The sequence below is a fragment of the Capsicum annuum genome, chromosome 12, assembly GCF_002878395.1.
Source record: "Capsicum annuum cultivar UCD-10X-F1 chromosome 12, UCD10Xv1.1, whole genome shotgun sequence".
Taxonomy (NCBI): domain Eukaryota; kingdom Viridiplantae; phylum Streptophyta; class Magnoliopsida; order Solanales; family Solanaceae; genus Capsicum; species Capsicum annuum.
In genome coordinates, this window is record NC_061122.1 from 5,144,303 (window position 1) to 5,161,387 (window position 17,085).

The window sequence follows — 17,085 nt, forward strand, 5'->3', positions numbered from 1 at the left end:
AGTAATAACAATAATAATAATAATAATAATAATAATAATAATAATAATAATAATAATAAAAACGACGTCGTTTTAACACAAAAAGCAAAACTTTAGCAGTGCATAAATATGACTTTTAACTATTCAAAATTGCACAAATATGACCTCTCTCCAAGTCAACCCTTTTAACGACGTGACACCGTGTGATTGGATTACCTTTCCACGTAGGTGCGAGTGAGACTCACGCATGAGGTTGCAAAATGAGAGGTCATATTTGTTCAGATTTTGAATAGTTAAAGGTCTTATTTGTGTACTATCAAAGTTTAAGGTCAAAGTTATAATTTGATGTCAAATTTAGGATGATTTTTATGTATTAACTCCAATATCACTATAGCTAAATACACCATATTAACAAGCATACACTATATTTGCACACATACAAGAGACATTTACACTTTGATTTATGAGCAACTTCACGAAATATGTAACAGTACTATCTGTACACGTTATATAACGATCAAATCAATATAGTGTATTTTCATTGATATATAACTATGGATTTGACGATACAATAATATAATATTGTGTTGTCTAGTTTCATTATTTTGGAGAAATGGACCAAAGGCATGGTTCCAAACTGACAAAATGATCAAAAAATTCATATGATGTAACAAGTATATCTTCTAAAAAGCCATTTGATACACTAGGTATATGACTTTTTAGCCTAATGATAGTTGATAACATCCATCACTTCCATGCTGAAAATTTCAAAATGCAATCTCAATAACTATCTCAACTTGCTTGCTAGCTAGCTATATATATTATATTATATTTATTATCTTTTGTTGACTATATGCCATTTCATTTCCTGCCTATTCTGATGTGACCCTTTAAAAAACAAAACAATGAGGCATCTTTTTGTAAACTCAACTAACATATCCCACGTGTCCGTGAAATTTCACATGTGGAGTCTGAGTAAGGTATAGTGCATGTAGACCTTATCATTATATCGTAGAGGTAGAAATGCTATTTTCGAAAGACCTTTACTTTTATTGGAAACAGTCACAAAAATTAATATTTTTCTTTTGATAACCGTCAGCTTGCACACCTCGACACAGCAACAGGCATCAGATAACTCTGTCTATCAATGCTAGAACAGATGGAAAGAAACATCCGGTGTTTGTCTATGTTGGGAATTGAACCTGAACCTCATGGTGCTCATCCCAACTTTATTGAACCACTAGGCCACATCATCCTTGGTGTTAGTCACAAAAATTATTTAAAACTAAAGAGACTGTAGACAAATTTATTAAATAATTTTTAAGTTACATGATTGTATTCCATGTTTAGGATTAAGTTTATTTTATGTTTGATATGAGATTTCTATTTTTGACTGTTTTATCCTGCCATTTATACTAAAGTAATGGATTACTATCTCATATGAAGGGTGAGATAATATAGTCTCACGAGATATTCCTACTTATCTCATTCGGTGTACCAAATGACCCCTTAGATTATAGTATTCATTTATTGAAATCACAGAAAATGGTTACAGATTCAGTCAAATATATATATATATATATATATATATATATATATATATAATATCGTTGTTTTCCTAACTTTTAATAAACACTTTTCTTTTTCAGGTTTTACTATTCTCACTGCATTTACTAATTTACACAGCCTAGAGTGTGCTGGTGTCACAATCAATTGACTACTTTTTTCCATTTTTTTTATTTTATTATTTTTTGTTCTAGAAATTTGACTAATCCAAATTCACACATTACAAAATGCATTACTAAAGACACACTTCCAACATGTCTTTTGTCATACGCAAGCCTCATACTCAATCTCTGATTAAGGATAAAGAAATCTCAACCATTCCAGGTTGGATGTATACTTTTAGTCGATAATTGATCTTGCAACTTGTTGCAAGGACAAGACAAATGAAAACAACAATAACATACATGATATGACCCCACAAGTTACAATTAAAATCCAAGAAGGATAGTATACACGCAAACCTTAATCCAAAGTTGTGAAGTAGAGGTTTGTAAAAGAACAAATAGTAGGGAAAAGACCCAACCTCAAGGTGTATTATACGCAACCTTACATCACATTTCTGTCAAAGACTGATCGCAAGGTTTGAACCCGTGACGTCCTGATCACATGACAACAACTTTACCAATTACTCCGCGACTCCCCCTTCTCTCCTTCAAAGTAGAGAGGTTTTATTTCCAATAAACCCTCGACTCGACCTAACAAATGAAACGTATCAAAAAAGCACAATTTGCTAAATGTAAAGAGCTTTATATCATCTTCTTTTTTGTTTTCTATGTCAATTCGACCAGCAAAACGTCAACCAAGTTCATATGGACCTCTAGGGAGCATCTCAACAAAGCTGAGGAAACTTGAGAAAAAGAAAAACCAAAATTTTTCCACAATGAGTGCTCCCTAAGCACCCTTTGATCAACATTGCATCTAGCTAACCTTATACTACTATTAAAGTCTCAAGACTTGCAGGTACTTTACAACATTGAACCCCGGAAACACCGGTTAAGCGCTACGCTAATATGCTATCAAGGGTCAGAAAGAAAGGTCAGCATGAAAATAATAAACGACGATTTAACATATTAGCAGAGTTGGATATCGCTAATTAGTTAAACTAGCTAGCTAGCTATATCTGTTTTGAGGTCGAGGTTGAGGTTGAAGTCGGTCAATAGGATTGGTGAGGCCAGATATAGAGATCAGCAGCCGAGGAAAGCAGCGGCATTGCAGTCACAGCACCGGATGTATCGGGCACACCTGCATTGCCGGGGTGGAGGTACGGGAAGAAGTTGTGGTGATAGTAAGCAGGGGTGGCTGTGTCGAATGGCACACCACAAGGGATAGCAGAGACCGGTGGCACTGCACCGAAATTGATGTTGTTGCTACTGCTGGTGTTGCTGCTGCTGCTGTTGCATTGAGTCAACTGCTGGTTGCTCGGCGATGATTTCTGCTCGGATTCAAGGGAGAGCTTCAAGCGCTTAGCGGTTCCACCAACTGGGAGGGAGCTTTTCATGATGGCCTCAACATCATAACGATTCATCTCGAAATTGGTCACTGCATTCACTCCCCTGAACTTTATTGCTGCTATGTCGTACGCTTCTGCTGCTTCCTCCTCGGTAGCTGTTAGCCAATTTAAAACCGAGTTCGATTACTATCAGAACATGCTTTAGTTCAATCCATCTGAATCAAGAAAGTATTATTTACCAAATGTTCCAAGGTAAAGATCCTTGTTTCCAGCAACCCGGCCAATTCTTGCTTGCCAACGGCCTTGTTGATGATGCCTGCAACGTCTCATCAAACATTAGTCACCACCACTAACGTAACAAGGATTTAAAGAACTACCCATTTCACAGACAGGCAAATCATTAATCACAACCGTGTTCAACTTTTAAGGTTCTTATCAGAAACCTCTTCGTACTTTTGAAACCATCAGCCGAAAACATATTATATTCGATGACATTTTAGTACCCTTCCACACGTATCGCGTTTAAAAATCATGGGTTCAACATAAAGTGTCAAAAGTGATCTTACATCATTTAGCATTACATTACTAAGTTAAGGTATATGATAACAATGTAGGGAGATAAATGCTTGCAACAAAATTAGTACCTTGTCACACCCCGGTATATCGAAGCTCCTCGGGAGAAACCGCTACTTTTCCTATATATTTACGGGAGAAATTTCGATCAGAATAATTGACAAAAACAGGATAAAAACTATTACCAATATAATACAAGAAAATAAGTATGTAACCACCTTCTTAGAGAGGCAATGAATTCTTGCTTAGTCATGTGTTTCATTTCCTCCACTTCTTTAGCATAATTGGCAACCTGAAAATAAAATCAAAATAAGTTTAGATACAAGTTGTTTTCATGGTCATGTCACTTTCCATGCAATAATTGAATATGCCCATAACAACAACAGGAAAAAATTAATATAAGGTATAGATATATATATAGCATATATTACAGGAAAGTTGGTGGTAGCTGTGGGACCCCAGTACTTCAGAGCTGCCAAGTCATATGCCCTTGCTGCTTTATCTTCTTTGTCATATCCACCTACAATCATTTCATAAATTTCCAAATATAAAAATCTCAACTTTATGCTCAACTATGAAATATTATATGTATTTATGGGCCTTTGAAAGTTACGTCGCTAGGACTCTTCAAAAATGCCGAACACGGGTGCAGCATCAAAATTTCAGAGTCTCTGCAACTTAGCTATGCAGGAGTTAAAGAAAAAACTTACCCAAGTACACTGCGGATGGAATTAGTAGTACAAAAGCGCGATCCCGCCATTTCATGAGGAGAAAATGAGAGAAATATTAGATTATGAGCTGAGAATATTAATCAAGATTCAAACATGAAAGTGTTTAAAGGGAAAAGAGCAAAAAAAGATATAAACAAAACAGAAAAGCCAATGGTGGCATGCTTGAGCATTTACATATTTGTACATCCATTTTGTTGGTTGGCAAGATAGTGACATATAATAACTTCAAAAAATAAAAAAAGATAGTGACTTATGTCTTGCCTAGACCAAGAAAAAGTTAAACATGTTGTTGTCCATAGTATCACTTATTAGCATAGACGGAGCCAGAATTTTTGGTGTATGAATTTTGAATTCTTAGTAAAAAGGTAGCTTATCGGTTCTACGATAAATTATTTATGCATACTAAGTGGGGTTCTTTAATCAACACAAATACAAAATTTTGACTGAACTCATTGCTCCGACCTAATTTATTAGGATCACGGACTACTGAATTGAAGTTCTCAAGATCTCATAACTATTTAACGAGTACTTACGAAAACAGCCTCTCTACCTTCCAAGGTAGGGTTAAGGTCGACAAACACACCACACCATCCATCCGAAACTACACAATGTATCTTGTCGTTCTGGAAGGTAGGGGTAAAGATCGGGGTACACACTATTCATCCCAGACTCCACTAGAAAGATTACACGATGAATGTCGTATATAGATATAAACAATTCTTTGATAAGTCACCAACATGGGTTGGTGTGCAACAGATGGGGTTGTTCCAGGTCGAGGGTTCGACCCTGGGCATAGAGAAAACTCTGTTGGGAACGCTACCCCCGAATGGGGCCCTACCCGGCGCGAATCCGAATTAGTCGGGCTCCAATGCGGTACCGACACTAGATGAAAAACCAAAAAAAAAAAAAAAAAAACTTTGATAAGTCAAATCAATCATTCCCCTTGGTTCAAAAGTTGGTTAATGCATGTACTATATTAAAGAATTTGGTGGGGAGTTCATTTAAATTTTCATGTGAGGAATGAGATAGGAGACCCTTTTGGTCAAACTAAATGAGAGTCACTGGCCCATGAAATGAAAGGGGAAATAAAGCAAAAGTTAAAAGCAATCTGATAAAATTTTCAGAATACCAGAAGCTAGCTAGTGCATAGACTAGCTGAGGTATGTGTACTTCAGGGGGGTGGGGGTGGGGGTAGGGGGATAATAATGTGTTGTCATTTTAGATGCTGTATAACAGGAAAAAAATCTATGGATAAAGAAGCATAATAACTTCTGGACAAAATCTTGAAAACTTTGGAATAATTTTTTTTTTTTTTTTTTAACATTATCAGTGTATTTGACGTAAAATATACAAGGGTCAATCGAGACGGTCCAAAACTCGGTGAACAATCGACTCGCTCATCCATCCATCTCCACTTAAATATTAGACTTTTACTCAACAATCACACATTATATGATCACCACTACTAAAACGAAGACATATAAATGCAATGTCTTCATATTATATTAGGTCCTAGACTCCTAATCTCACTTTTTATGAACGATTACATATACTCCCTCCATCTCAATTAAAGTGTCTCAATTTTTCTTTTTAGTCCGTCCAAAAAAAAAAAGATCCTTTTCTACATTAGTAGGACCATACAATTTAAAAGATTACATAATGCATCTCTAATTTAAAACCATATAGTTTAAACTCGCACCTAGTCAAACTAAGACAACGTAACCACCAAAGGATGTGGTGCAGCGGATGGGGCTGCTCCTCCCTTACCCAAAGGTCTCGAATTCGAGCCCTGGTATGGAAAAATCGTCGGTAGGGAGACCTTCCCCCGAATGGGGCCTTACGCGGTGCGAATCCGAATTAATCAGACTCCAATGAGAGTACCGAGACTCCAATGAGAGTACCGAATACCGGATGAGAAACAAAAAAAAAAAAACCTAAGACTAACATAAATTGTATCGGTAGAAGTATTATTATTTAGGCGATCTAATAATGCAAACAAATCTTTAACACTGCATTAAATTTCTCCAACTTTTTTCATATAAAGATTGTACCTTTAGACTATGGTGATGTACAAAAAAACATCAAAGCATGAAATACCATAAACATTTTTGCAGACCATAACACCAAAACATGCATGAATCAAATCACATGAAAGAATAATGATAGTAATAAACAAAGAAAAACAAATACTACTAACATTTCTGCATAAGCAATAGTACTATAGAGTATAAAGAATAGGGAGCAGTAAAGCATAGCACAGAGAAGAAAAATTTGTTGCAGTGAAAACACAATTTTACAAACACCAAAAGTACCAACAAACTGCAAACATTTGTGTATGCCATCACTCACTCAATCAGTCATCCTAAAAGCTCTCTTCTGATGAAACATTCATTGCATGCAACTTTACTTACACACTCCACCGTCAACTTTGCGATCTAGAGCAGATATATTCAACCATTATAGCGAATTTAGAGCGAATGTGTCATTTATTAGATGGCGAGAATATATATGTACTACACTCTACAATCAACTTTGTGATATAGAGCAGATACACTACTCGATATTTAAAATGGATTTAGAGCAAATCAAACACGCTATTTATTAGTCGGTGGCGAGAATATCTATGCAAACACACTGTTTATTAATCGGTGGCGAGAATATCTATGTATCACCATTTTAACGAGGAGTATATCTACATTGCGAAGTTAAAGGGGTATATTTGACCTTTTCATTCAAAATTTTCGATCGACGACAAAAATAAAATTGGCTCTTTTTACTACCTTGACGTCCTTTTCTTGCTTGGCCTTCTCTTCTACAGCTGTTATCCCATAGATGAGCTTCATATCTTCCTGTCCATCTATGTCTGGAAAAAAAAAAAATTTAAGAAAATTCAACCTAAAATATCAAACACTCATTCATGAAAAAAAAAAAAATTGCTAAACATGTAAAAGAAAAGTTTCTAAATCTACTAAAATATCAAACTCACATTTAAAAACTTTCTCAAAATGTAAAAACCAATCAAGAAAATTAAACCCCACTTATTATTCCATCTAAATCTACTAAAATATCAAACACATATGGAGGGGAAAAAAGAACTAAAAATGTAACCCAAAAAATCAAGAAAATCGAACCCCATTTATTTTTCAATCTAAATCAACTAAAACATCAAACAATCATCTTCATACAAATTATAATAACAAAATTGCAAAAAAAAAAAAATGAAAATAAAGATGATTATACCTTGTTACACCTCTGTAAATGGAAGTTCTTTGACCAAAAGTATCAGAAATTTTCTTGCAACTTTCATCAACAACAGCAACAATGGCTTTTTCCTTTTCCGGGCAATGATTTGTCGTAGCATTAACCGCTAACGACAACGCTCCGGTAGATGCAGCAGGTACAGGAGCAGGAGCAAGTGGCGGAGGCGGAGCCACACACGTTGTATAACCCAACTCATTACACGACTCATTCGTACCGAACTCAGTACCAACTGAGTTCTCAACTTCAGAACCTGAATTCGTCGAAAAGGCTTGGAACCCCGTCAAAGATTTGAAATCTTGATGATGATGACTATGAGGATCATTGTAGTTGTACATATGAGTTAACGAAGACGAATCCTGCGTCAAGGACGACGAGTCCCCACCGAGGAAATCCTCGAGCTTCGGTGGAACTTGTTGGTGGATTTGTGAATCCACAAAGTTCTGAAAAAGCGACGATGAATCGCCATTGATATTTATTCTCATAGCTTCTTTCTCGACGTCTGGATACATAACTTGCAATTTTTGGTTAGACCAACCTGCAATAAGAGAAAAATGATTTGCAAAACTTAGTCGACACGCATTTGAATATATATTCGCATACGAACAAAAAAATGTACCTAGAGTTATTATTGCTGAGCTAGAAATTGAGTTTTAATTTTGAAAAATAAATATAAACAGTCTGTTAAATATATAAAAGAGATGATGATGAATGAAAAAAAAAATTTAGCAGTAACCGAAACAGAACAGCACACACGGTTGCATTTTCTTTGTCTTTATCTTAACATTTTTCTTTTTCTCAACAACCAAATGAGAGACTATTCAAAACTTCTATTATCATTTCACATTTAAGTTTCGGAGTTTACTGACTCTACTAATCTAGATTCATATTGTCACGAAGAAAATGACATGGGGTTTTAGTTCTAAACTTAAATAAGAGGTTGTTTTCACAGCTGGAACTCTAGAACTATGGCTAAGGATATGTCCGTAGTACAATAGAAAGGCTCAAAATGGGGTTCTAGCTCTCCACTTAAAAGAACTTTCGAAACTTACTGGCTCAACTAATCTTGATTCATATCGTAAAAAAAGCTTTAAATGTAGCTTTGTCTCTCTACTTAAAAGAACTTTAAAAGTATATTGACTCAAACTAATCTAGATTCACATCATAAAAAAGTTCAAAATGGGGTTTTAACTCTCTACTTAAAAAGAACTTTCAACATTAACTAGCTCGACTAATCTGGATTCACGCAACCAAAAAAAAAAAAAACTCAAAATGGAGTTGTTTTAGCTCTCCACTTATAAAGAACTTCCAAACTTACTAACTCGACTAATATAGATTCGTGTCACTACTCAAAAAAGAACTCTATCTCACAACTAGAACTAAAACTCGAGACCTCTGATTAAAAATACGAGAAAAAAAAAAAAAAAATAACACAAACTTACTGACTCGACTAATCTAGATTTGTGTCACTACTCAAAAGAGAACTCTACCTCACAGCTAAAGCTAAAACTCGAGACTTCTGATTAAGAATACGAAAGAAAAAAAAAAAGAAACACAAACTTACTGACTCGACTAATCTAGATTTGTGACACTACTCAAAAAAGAACTCTTATCTCACAGCTAAAGCAAAAACTCAAAACTTCTCGTTAAGAATACGAGAGAAAAAGAAAAGAAACACAAACTTACTGACTTGACTAATCTAGATTTGTGTCACTACTCAAAAAAGAACTCTACCTCACAGCTAAAGCTAAAACTCGAGACTTCTGATTATGAATGCGAGAGAGAAAAAAAAAGAAACACAAACTTACTGACTAGACTAATCTAGACTTGTGACTACTTAAAAAAGAACTCTACCTCATGGCTAGAGCTAAAACTCGAGACTCCTGAATAAGAATACTTTTAGAAAAAAAGTAACACAAACTTACCATGAGGAAAGAAGTTATCAGCAAAATAATACTGATGAGAATCAGCAGAAGAAGAACCAAGATCAAAGTTGGAAGAAAGTTTCATGTTGTTAGATTGATGATGATGATGATGATGAGCAGAACTAGGAGAAGAGTTGTTTAACATTTCCATTGAAGACAAAGAAAATGATAACCAATTGTTGTTATCTGGTGCCATTTGTTTAAGAAGAAAAACTCAAAAACACTTTCAAACTCCTTTAATAAAATCAACAAAACTCCAAAAAGATAAAAAGAAGAAGAAGAATCAAACTTGATTAACCATTAGAAGAAAAACCCATTAAAGATTAAGATATCAAAAACTTTTGGTATTATTTTGTGTATATATTTGTTGTTGTTCTTTTGACTACAAGGACAAAAGGGGTTCTGTTCTTAAAAGCATGCAAAATTTAAAAGAAATTTTAGATGAATGAACTATGAAGAGAGAAGAATATATTATGCTAGTTTATAGTGAAATTTTTTTTCTTTCGTTACTTTAGAGAGGGAAAGGAAGAAGAAGAGAGATTGTAAGAGAAGAGCATGTGGAGTAATATAATGGGAGAAAAGAGCGGTTTAAGCTGCCATTCGGCGTAAATTCAGAGGGACACATTTGAAGAAACTATGGAAAAAGGATGGGGTGGGGGTGTGGGGGAAAGTGAAAAAGTAAAGGGTAAGTAAGTTATTTTGATAAAATATTGGGATGTTATTAAAATATTACAACATCGGCGACATACGCAATGTAATTTCATAAATAAAATCAAAAAAAATAAAATGTATACAAATTTAATATCTAATTTTACGATGTAAGATATTATTTGTAATGGACCCTTAACAATGTGTTATCGAGGATGGGGTGGGGGTAAAGTAAAAAAGTAAAGGGGTAGTATGTTATTTTGATAAAATATTAGGATATTATTAAAAAATTACAACATCGGCAACATACTCAATGTAGTTTCATAAATGAAATTGGAAAAAATAGAATGTATACAAATTTAATATCTAATTTTATGGTGTAAGATATTATTTGTGATGGACCTTAACAATGTGTTTTCGAGAGTGAAAAAGTAAGAAGATAGTAAGTAATTTTAACGAAATAACATAGCGTCATTTAAAAACCCGATTTATAGTAGAGGGGGTTGGGCCGTTGGGGTGGGGGAAAGTGAAAAAGTAAAGGGGTAGTAAGTTATTTTAATTAATAAATATTGGGGTGTTATTTAAAAAATTACAACATCGACGACATATTCAATGTAATTTCATAGATGAAATCAGAGAAAATAGAATGTATACAAATTTAATATCTAATTTTATGATGTTAGATATTATTTATAATGAACCCTTAACAATGTGTTATCGAGAGTGGAAAAGTAAGAGGATAGTAAGTAAATTTAACAAAATAACATAACATCATTTAAAAATTACACTAATACTATCATATTAAGTGAAAAAAGTAAAGGAGTGGTAAGTCATTTTATTAAAATATTGGGGATAAGGTGAAAAAGTAAAAGGGTGGCAAGTTATTTTAATAAAATATTAGGGTGTAATTTAAAAATTACAACGTCGACGATATATCCAATGTAGTTTCATAGATGAAATTGAAGAATATAGAATGTGTGCATATTTAATATTTAATTTTACGAGTGAAAGATATTATATTGTGATGAATCCTTAACAATGTGTTATTGAGAGTGAAAAAATAAGAGGTTAGTAAGTAATTTTAACAAAATAACATAACACCACTTAAAAATTACAATCATATCATACTAAGTGAAAAAGTAAAGGGGTGTAAGTTATTTTGATAAAATATTGGGGGTAAAGTAAAAAAGTAAAGGGGTGGTAAGTTATTTTAATAAAATATTGAGGTGTTATTTAAAAAATTACAACATCGGCAACATACCCAATGTAGTTTCATAGATGAAATCGCAAAAAATAGAATGTATACAGGTTTAATATCTAATTTTACGGTGTAAGATATTATTTGTAATGAACCCTTAATAATGTGTTATCGAGAGTAGAAAAGTAAGAGGATAGTAAGTAAATTTAACAAAATAACATAACGTCATTTAAAAACTACACTAATACTATCATATTAGGTGAAAAAGTAAAGGGGTGGTAAGTCATTTTTAAAAAAATATTGGGGGTAAAGTGAAAAATAAAGGGGTGGTAAGTCATTTTAATAAAATATTGGGGTGTTATTTACAAAATTACAACATCAGCGACATACCCAATGTAATTTCATAAATGAAATCGAAGAAAATAAAATATATGCATATTTAATATTTAATTTTACGAGTGTAAGATATTGTTCGTAATGAACCCTTAACAATGTGTTGTTGAGAGTGGAAAAGTAAGAGGACAGTAAGTAATTTTAACAAAATAATGTAGTGTCATTTAAAAATTACAATAACATCGGACTAAGTGTATTTCCTAAATGAAGTTTGGAGAAAATATATACGCATTTCTGATATATCTTCAATAAAATGATTTGTTATCTATAGTGAAAAAGTAAGAGGGTAGTAAGTAATTTTAAAAAAATCACGAAGCACCATTTAAAAAAATACAATAATGTCATAATAAATGTATTTTCTAAATAAAATTTGGAGAAAATATGTACGCTAATCTTACCTTCATATTTTTATGAGGTAAAAAATTATTTTTTTATAGGCCCTTCATATAGAGAAGCATTATCAAAAGTGAAGGAGAAGACTAGTAAGTGATTTTAATAAAACACTAGGGTCTAATTTAGAAAATTATACTTAATTTATATGATATAATTCTATATCGAAAGTCAAATAAAAAATCTTTAATTGAGATTTATTTGCATACTTTTCAAATATTTTGATTTATTATTTTTTGTAATTTATAATATTTTTTATATAATTTTTATACATTATTTCAAAAATTAATTAAAAAATAATGTCATATAGGTGGGCGGGGGGGGCGGGAATAGGAAACAGTGACTTTTTAGGCACTGCATAGTAGAAAATATGTCTGAAACAAGGCCCCGAATAATCCGGGTTGGGGGACAATTTTTTACAAAATAAATAAAAAAATTTAACAACAGTAAATAATTTGAATATGTTATAAATTTACAAAAAAAAAAAGGAAAAGTACTATTGGTGAAATAAAATTGAAATTTTGTACTAGATTATATGTAAGCTATAACAATGTTAAAATTATAAAATCTTTGTGATTGATGACCTTAGTAACATTAATATAAATGTTGGACTTAAAGAGTTATTATCGGTTGTTATAGATGCTTAAAATGTAATAATTTCGATATATTTTTATGCTCGAGATTGATATGAGAAATGATGAATCGAAGAAATGAGAAGTGCATCTATATTTAGCTAGCAATCTCGCTTGCTCATGATTGTTTATCAAAATTATTTGAATGTATATTAGAAACTAGATTGAAATTTACTAAATTTTGTGAATCGTAAGGTGGCAGATTATAATTCTACGGACTAACTAAAAAATGTAATAATAATTAAATAAATTAAATAATGAATATACTTTCAATAAATAAGTATGAAAATAATTAAAACCTCAATTTTGTCACTTTATTAAGGTCCCATTGAGGGAAAAAAAAAAAGTGATTTTACAGCTTGTTTGGATAGTTATTATTATATTATATTAAATAGTTGTATATTTTGTTAAACAAATTTAATAAATTTATTTATTTTTATTGTTTAAGTTCCTACTAACAAATTAATCAAATAGGGGACACGCACTACATATATATTAGTAGTAATCAACTAATAGGGAGACAAATTGAAGTGACCCACTAATGGTTTTAAATTAACAAATTTTAATGATATAATTAAAACTTATATCAATTTTGAGGTAATCATTATAAAGAAAAAAACTAATATGCATGCATGCTATGCTTTTACATAAAAATCATATAACATAATCATATACAAATTGGTATGATACATAGATGAAATTCCAACCTCACCCCAACTGATTATTAGACACTTTAATTTTGAATATACACATATAAACACCTTAATTTGATTGATTTCAACATTGCAAAATAATCTTTCAGGGACAACTCCACCCTTTTGAAAAAAAAGTGGTCGCCTTAGACCCTCAAATGTAAAGGATCTCATTTTTTTAATAATAATAGATTATAAATTTTTTAAAAATATTAAATATTATTTATAAAGAAATAAATTTTTTATATAAAAGGAATTTAGAAGGAGTTTGATATATCTAGTACAGAAAATCATGTCTCAAGAAATTAATGTTTGAGTATATTATTAATTAAAAAAAATTTATAGAAGAAATCGATTATATAATTTTAAAAGTAGACTTTATAAAAACAATAAATTTTTCTTAAAAATTTACGGTATTCTTTCGATTTTGGTCTTAGGCCACGAATTTACTTAAGCAGTCCCTATGATCTTCTAGACATTTTCAATATTTATGTGTCATGTTAGATATAATGAGAACGAGTTGTAGTGTTTAGTTTAGATCAAATTAAAGTATCTAGATAATCTCTTTTAAATATAGAGTACTTTCGTGTTAGATAAAACTATACTTTAAATATCTTTTTTATATCTTATCTATAATTTATTAAAAATTATTTTGATATGAACATTAGATGAGAAAAGAAATCATTTTGTAAGTAAATTAGGAATCTCAAGTTTTAAACGATACTTTTATTTAAATTGTAAAAATATAAGTTGACTTTATTTTAAACCTAAAACAGTTTGCAGAAGTGTATGAATTAATGTGATTCTGAACTTATATTTAATTTTATTTATTACACATTGTGTCACTTTTTTCTTCACACTTGTCCAACATGCCGATTGTTGATGCCACCAATAAATCAATTAATGTTACTATGTGGTCCATTTTTAAGGTTGCGTTTGATTTGAATTAAAATATTTTTGGAAGAAACTGCACCTTAAAAAATAAAAAATAGTGATGGATTTTAGCGATAAATTATTTTTGATTGTTACATAATGTCAATTCGATTTAAGATGAGTGATCTAGCTTCCCTTTTTATAATTGGCATGAGAATCTCTTTTAGAGATAAAAGAATATTCGTCGTGTATAATCAGACTATAAATAATAATGTGTCTCGTTTGATTGGTTTAATAGAAAATAGTGATGAACCTTAGTGATAAATTATTATTCTCTGCTAAGTAACATTAATTTCATAGATTGATAAAAATTTATTAATCAAATTCAATTCAGAATGAGTAGTTGAGTTTTCTAGTCTCTATTTGATATAAGCATCCCTCTTAGAGGAAAAATAAGAGTTCAAACCCAATCTAGGAAAGTTCGTTTGTTTTGTCTGGATGATTTTCTTCTATACATTTAAAGTCAGTGATTATAAAATAACTTTGGCAGCCATCAAAAAATTTAAAAGGACAACTAATCGATCCTATATTGAGTGTCGGTTGAATTATCAGCGATAGCGACAATAATTCAAGATGAAATTCGTTTGTCGCTAATTTATATATATTTTTTTAATTGTTACTTTGCTTTTCAACACTCGCTAAAATTAATGAATTTGTGTATTAATATAAATTTATTAATTAAATTTGGTTCAAGAGAAAGTATCAGAGCATGTAAATGTTTTAGAAATAACAATTTGTATCCTCTAGTTGATTTTCTTCCTGACATCAAAAGTCAGTCAATAAGAAAAGGATCTTGCAACCTTCAAAAATTTTAAAACAACTGATTGAACTTCTATCGAATATCTGTTGGGTCATCGACGATTGCAACAAATATTTCATTGATGAGAAATTAATTTCTCACTAAGTTTTTACTTTTTTTAAGTTGTTATTTTATTATTTACACTCGCTAAAAGATAGAAAATAATGACAAATTTTAACGATAAATTTCAAGTAATAATAAATTCGTAGGTCAGTGCAAAATTATTAATTAGTTCGATTCAAGATAGTAATTAAGTTCTTCTTGATATAATTTTTATGAGAATCCCTCTTAAACGAAAGTACCAGCCCCCTAGTCGTTCTATCAATAGTGATTTTTCTCGTCTAATTAGTCACATTTTTATTATCAAGTAGACCGTATGAATAGGCCTCAAAATTGTTCAAAATTTTTAGAAAGATAGTTAATTGTGCCTACAATGGATGTCAATTGTGTTATCAACAATTAGTACAATAATTCATGATGAAATTTTACGATCGTTAATTTCTATTTGATTTTTTTCTAATGTCATTTCATCACTCAACACACTTTAAAATATGAAATAATATTGATGAAAAATATTAGCAAAGATTTTATATCGAGACAATAAAAGTACTTTCTAATATTTTAATTGTTCGAAAATCATTTATTTTCTTCTCAAAAGTATATTTTTTTACCTAACACTTAAAGCCTAGAACAATTTTCTTAAAGTATAACTTAGTTACTAAAAGGGAGAAAAGAGGTTAATTTAGCAAAATGTACTTCATTCTAGTTTCTATTTGATCTCCATTTAGTAAAGTTGAATATTAATTAGAATCTTAATCAATTATTTTGAGCGCAATTTTGAATCCGTTTGGTTATAAGATTTTTTTATTTTTATTTTTTGCACTTTAATTATTTGAAAATCCGTGTTTAATCATGATTAAATATAATTTATTTAAAATTTAAAAATATTTTTAAAACTTATTTTCACTTTCACTTTCTAGTCAATATGAGTAGTTGACCTTTTCTTTCTATTTTTGGCACGAGAATCCCTCTTAAACGGGAGAAATCAAAATTTAAGATGTCTCAATCTATGGATAGGTTATATTGTCTGCTTAGTCTCTGCTTGATATCAAAGGTTGTCAATATGAAAAGATCTGGACATTTTTGAAAAATTTAGAAAGACAACTAATTGAGCTTGTGCATAGTGAACGTCAGCTGTGTTACTAATGATTACGACAAAAATTCATGATAAAACTCAATTTATCATTGATTCCTATTTTTTTCTAGTGTTATTTTACTATCTAACACGCTCTAAAATTACGAAGTAATATTTTGAATGGACTATTAATGAAAAACTATATTTGTAGATCAATGAAATTTTTAATCAATTCGATTCAAAATATGTAATTAAATTCTCCTTGCTATAATTGACATGAGAATCCCTCATAAACGAAAGTATCAGAGCTCATAGTCGTTCTATCAATAGTGATTTATCTTGTCTAATTAGTCGCTAGTGTGAAAAGGCCGCGAAATTGATCAAAAAATTTAGAAAGATAGTTAATTATGCCTAGGATGAATGTCAGTTGTGTTATCAACAATTACGACAATAATTCATGATGAAATTCTACTGTCACTATTTTCTATTTTATTTTTTTTTCCTCATGTCATTTCACCATTCAACACGCTCTAAAATTACAAAATAATATTTTAAATGAACTATTGATGAAAAATATAAGCGAAAAAGTTATTTTCTCCTCTTTAATCTGAATTAATAAAAATACTTTACAATGTTTTAATTATCAGAAAATAATTTATTTTCTTCTCACATGTATGTTTTTATCAAACACCTAAAAACTAAAATAAGTTTCATAAAGTAGAACTTAATTACTAAAGAAGGAGAGAAAAGAGGTTAATTAAGCAAAATGTACTTTATTCTGGT

General features: G+C 31.0%; 1 protein-coding gene across 1 annotated transcript; it reads right to left on the reverse strand.

Annotated features, from left to right (window-relative positions):
* Nucleotides 1-2,397: 2,397 nt before the first annotated feature.
* Nucleotides 2,398-10,051, reverse strand: LOC107851306 (AP2-like ethylene-responsive transcription factor AIL6). Its single transcript, XM_016696263.2, has 9 exons — nt 9,483-10,051; nt 7,540-8,095; nt 7,080-7,162; nt 4,279-4,287; nt 4,000-4,088; nt 3,787-3,860; nt 3,640-3,690; nt 3,235-3,311; nt 2,398-3,150 (listed from the first exon to the last, which is right to left on the reverse strand). The coding sequence occupies exons 1-9, from the start codon at nt 9,676-9,678 to the stop codon at nt 2,699-2,701; spliced, it is 1,587 nt and encodes a 528-aa protein (XP_016551749.1). The 5' UTR covers nt 9,679-10,051; the 3' UTR covers nt 2,398-2,698.
* Nucleotides 10,052-17,085: the final 7,034 nt, after the last annotated feature.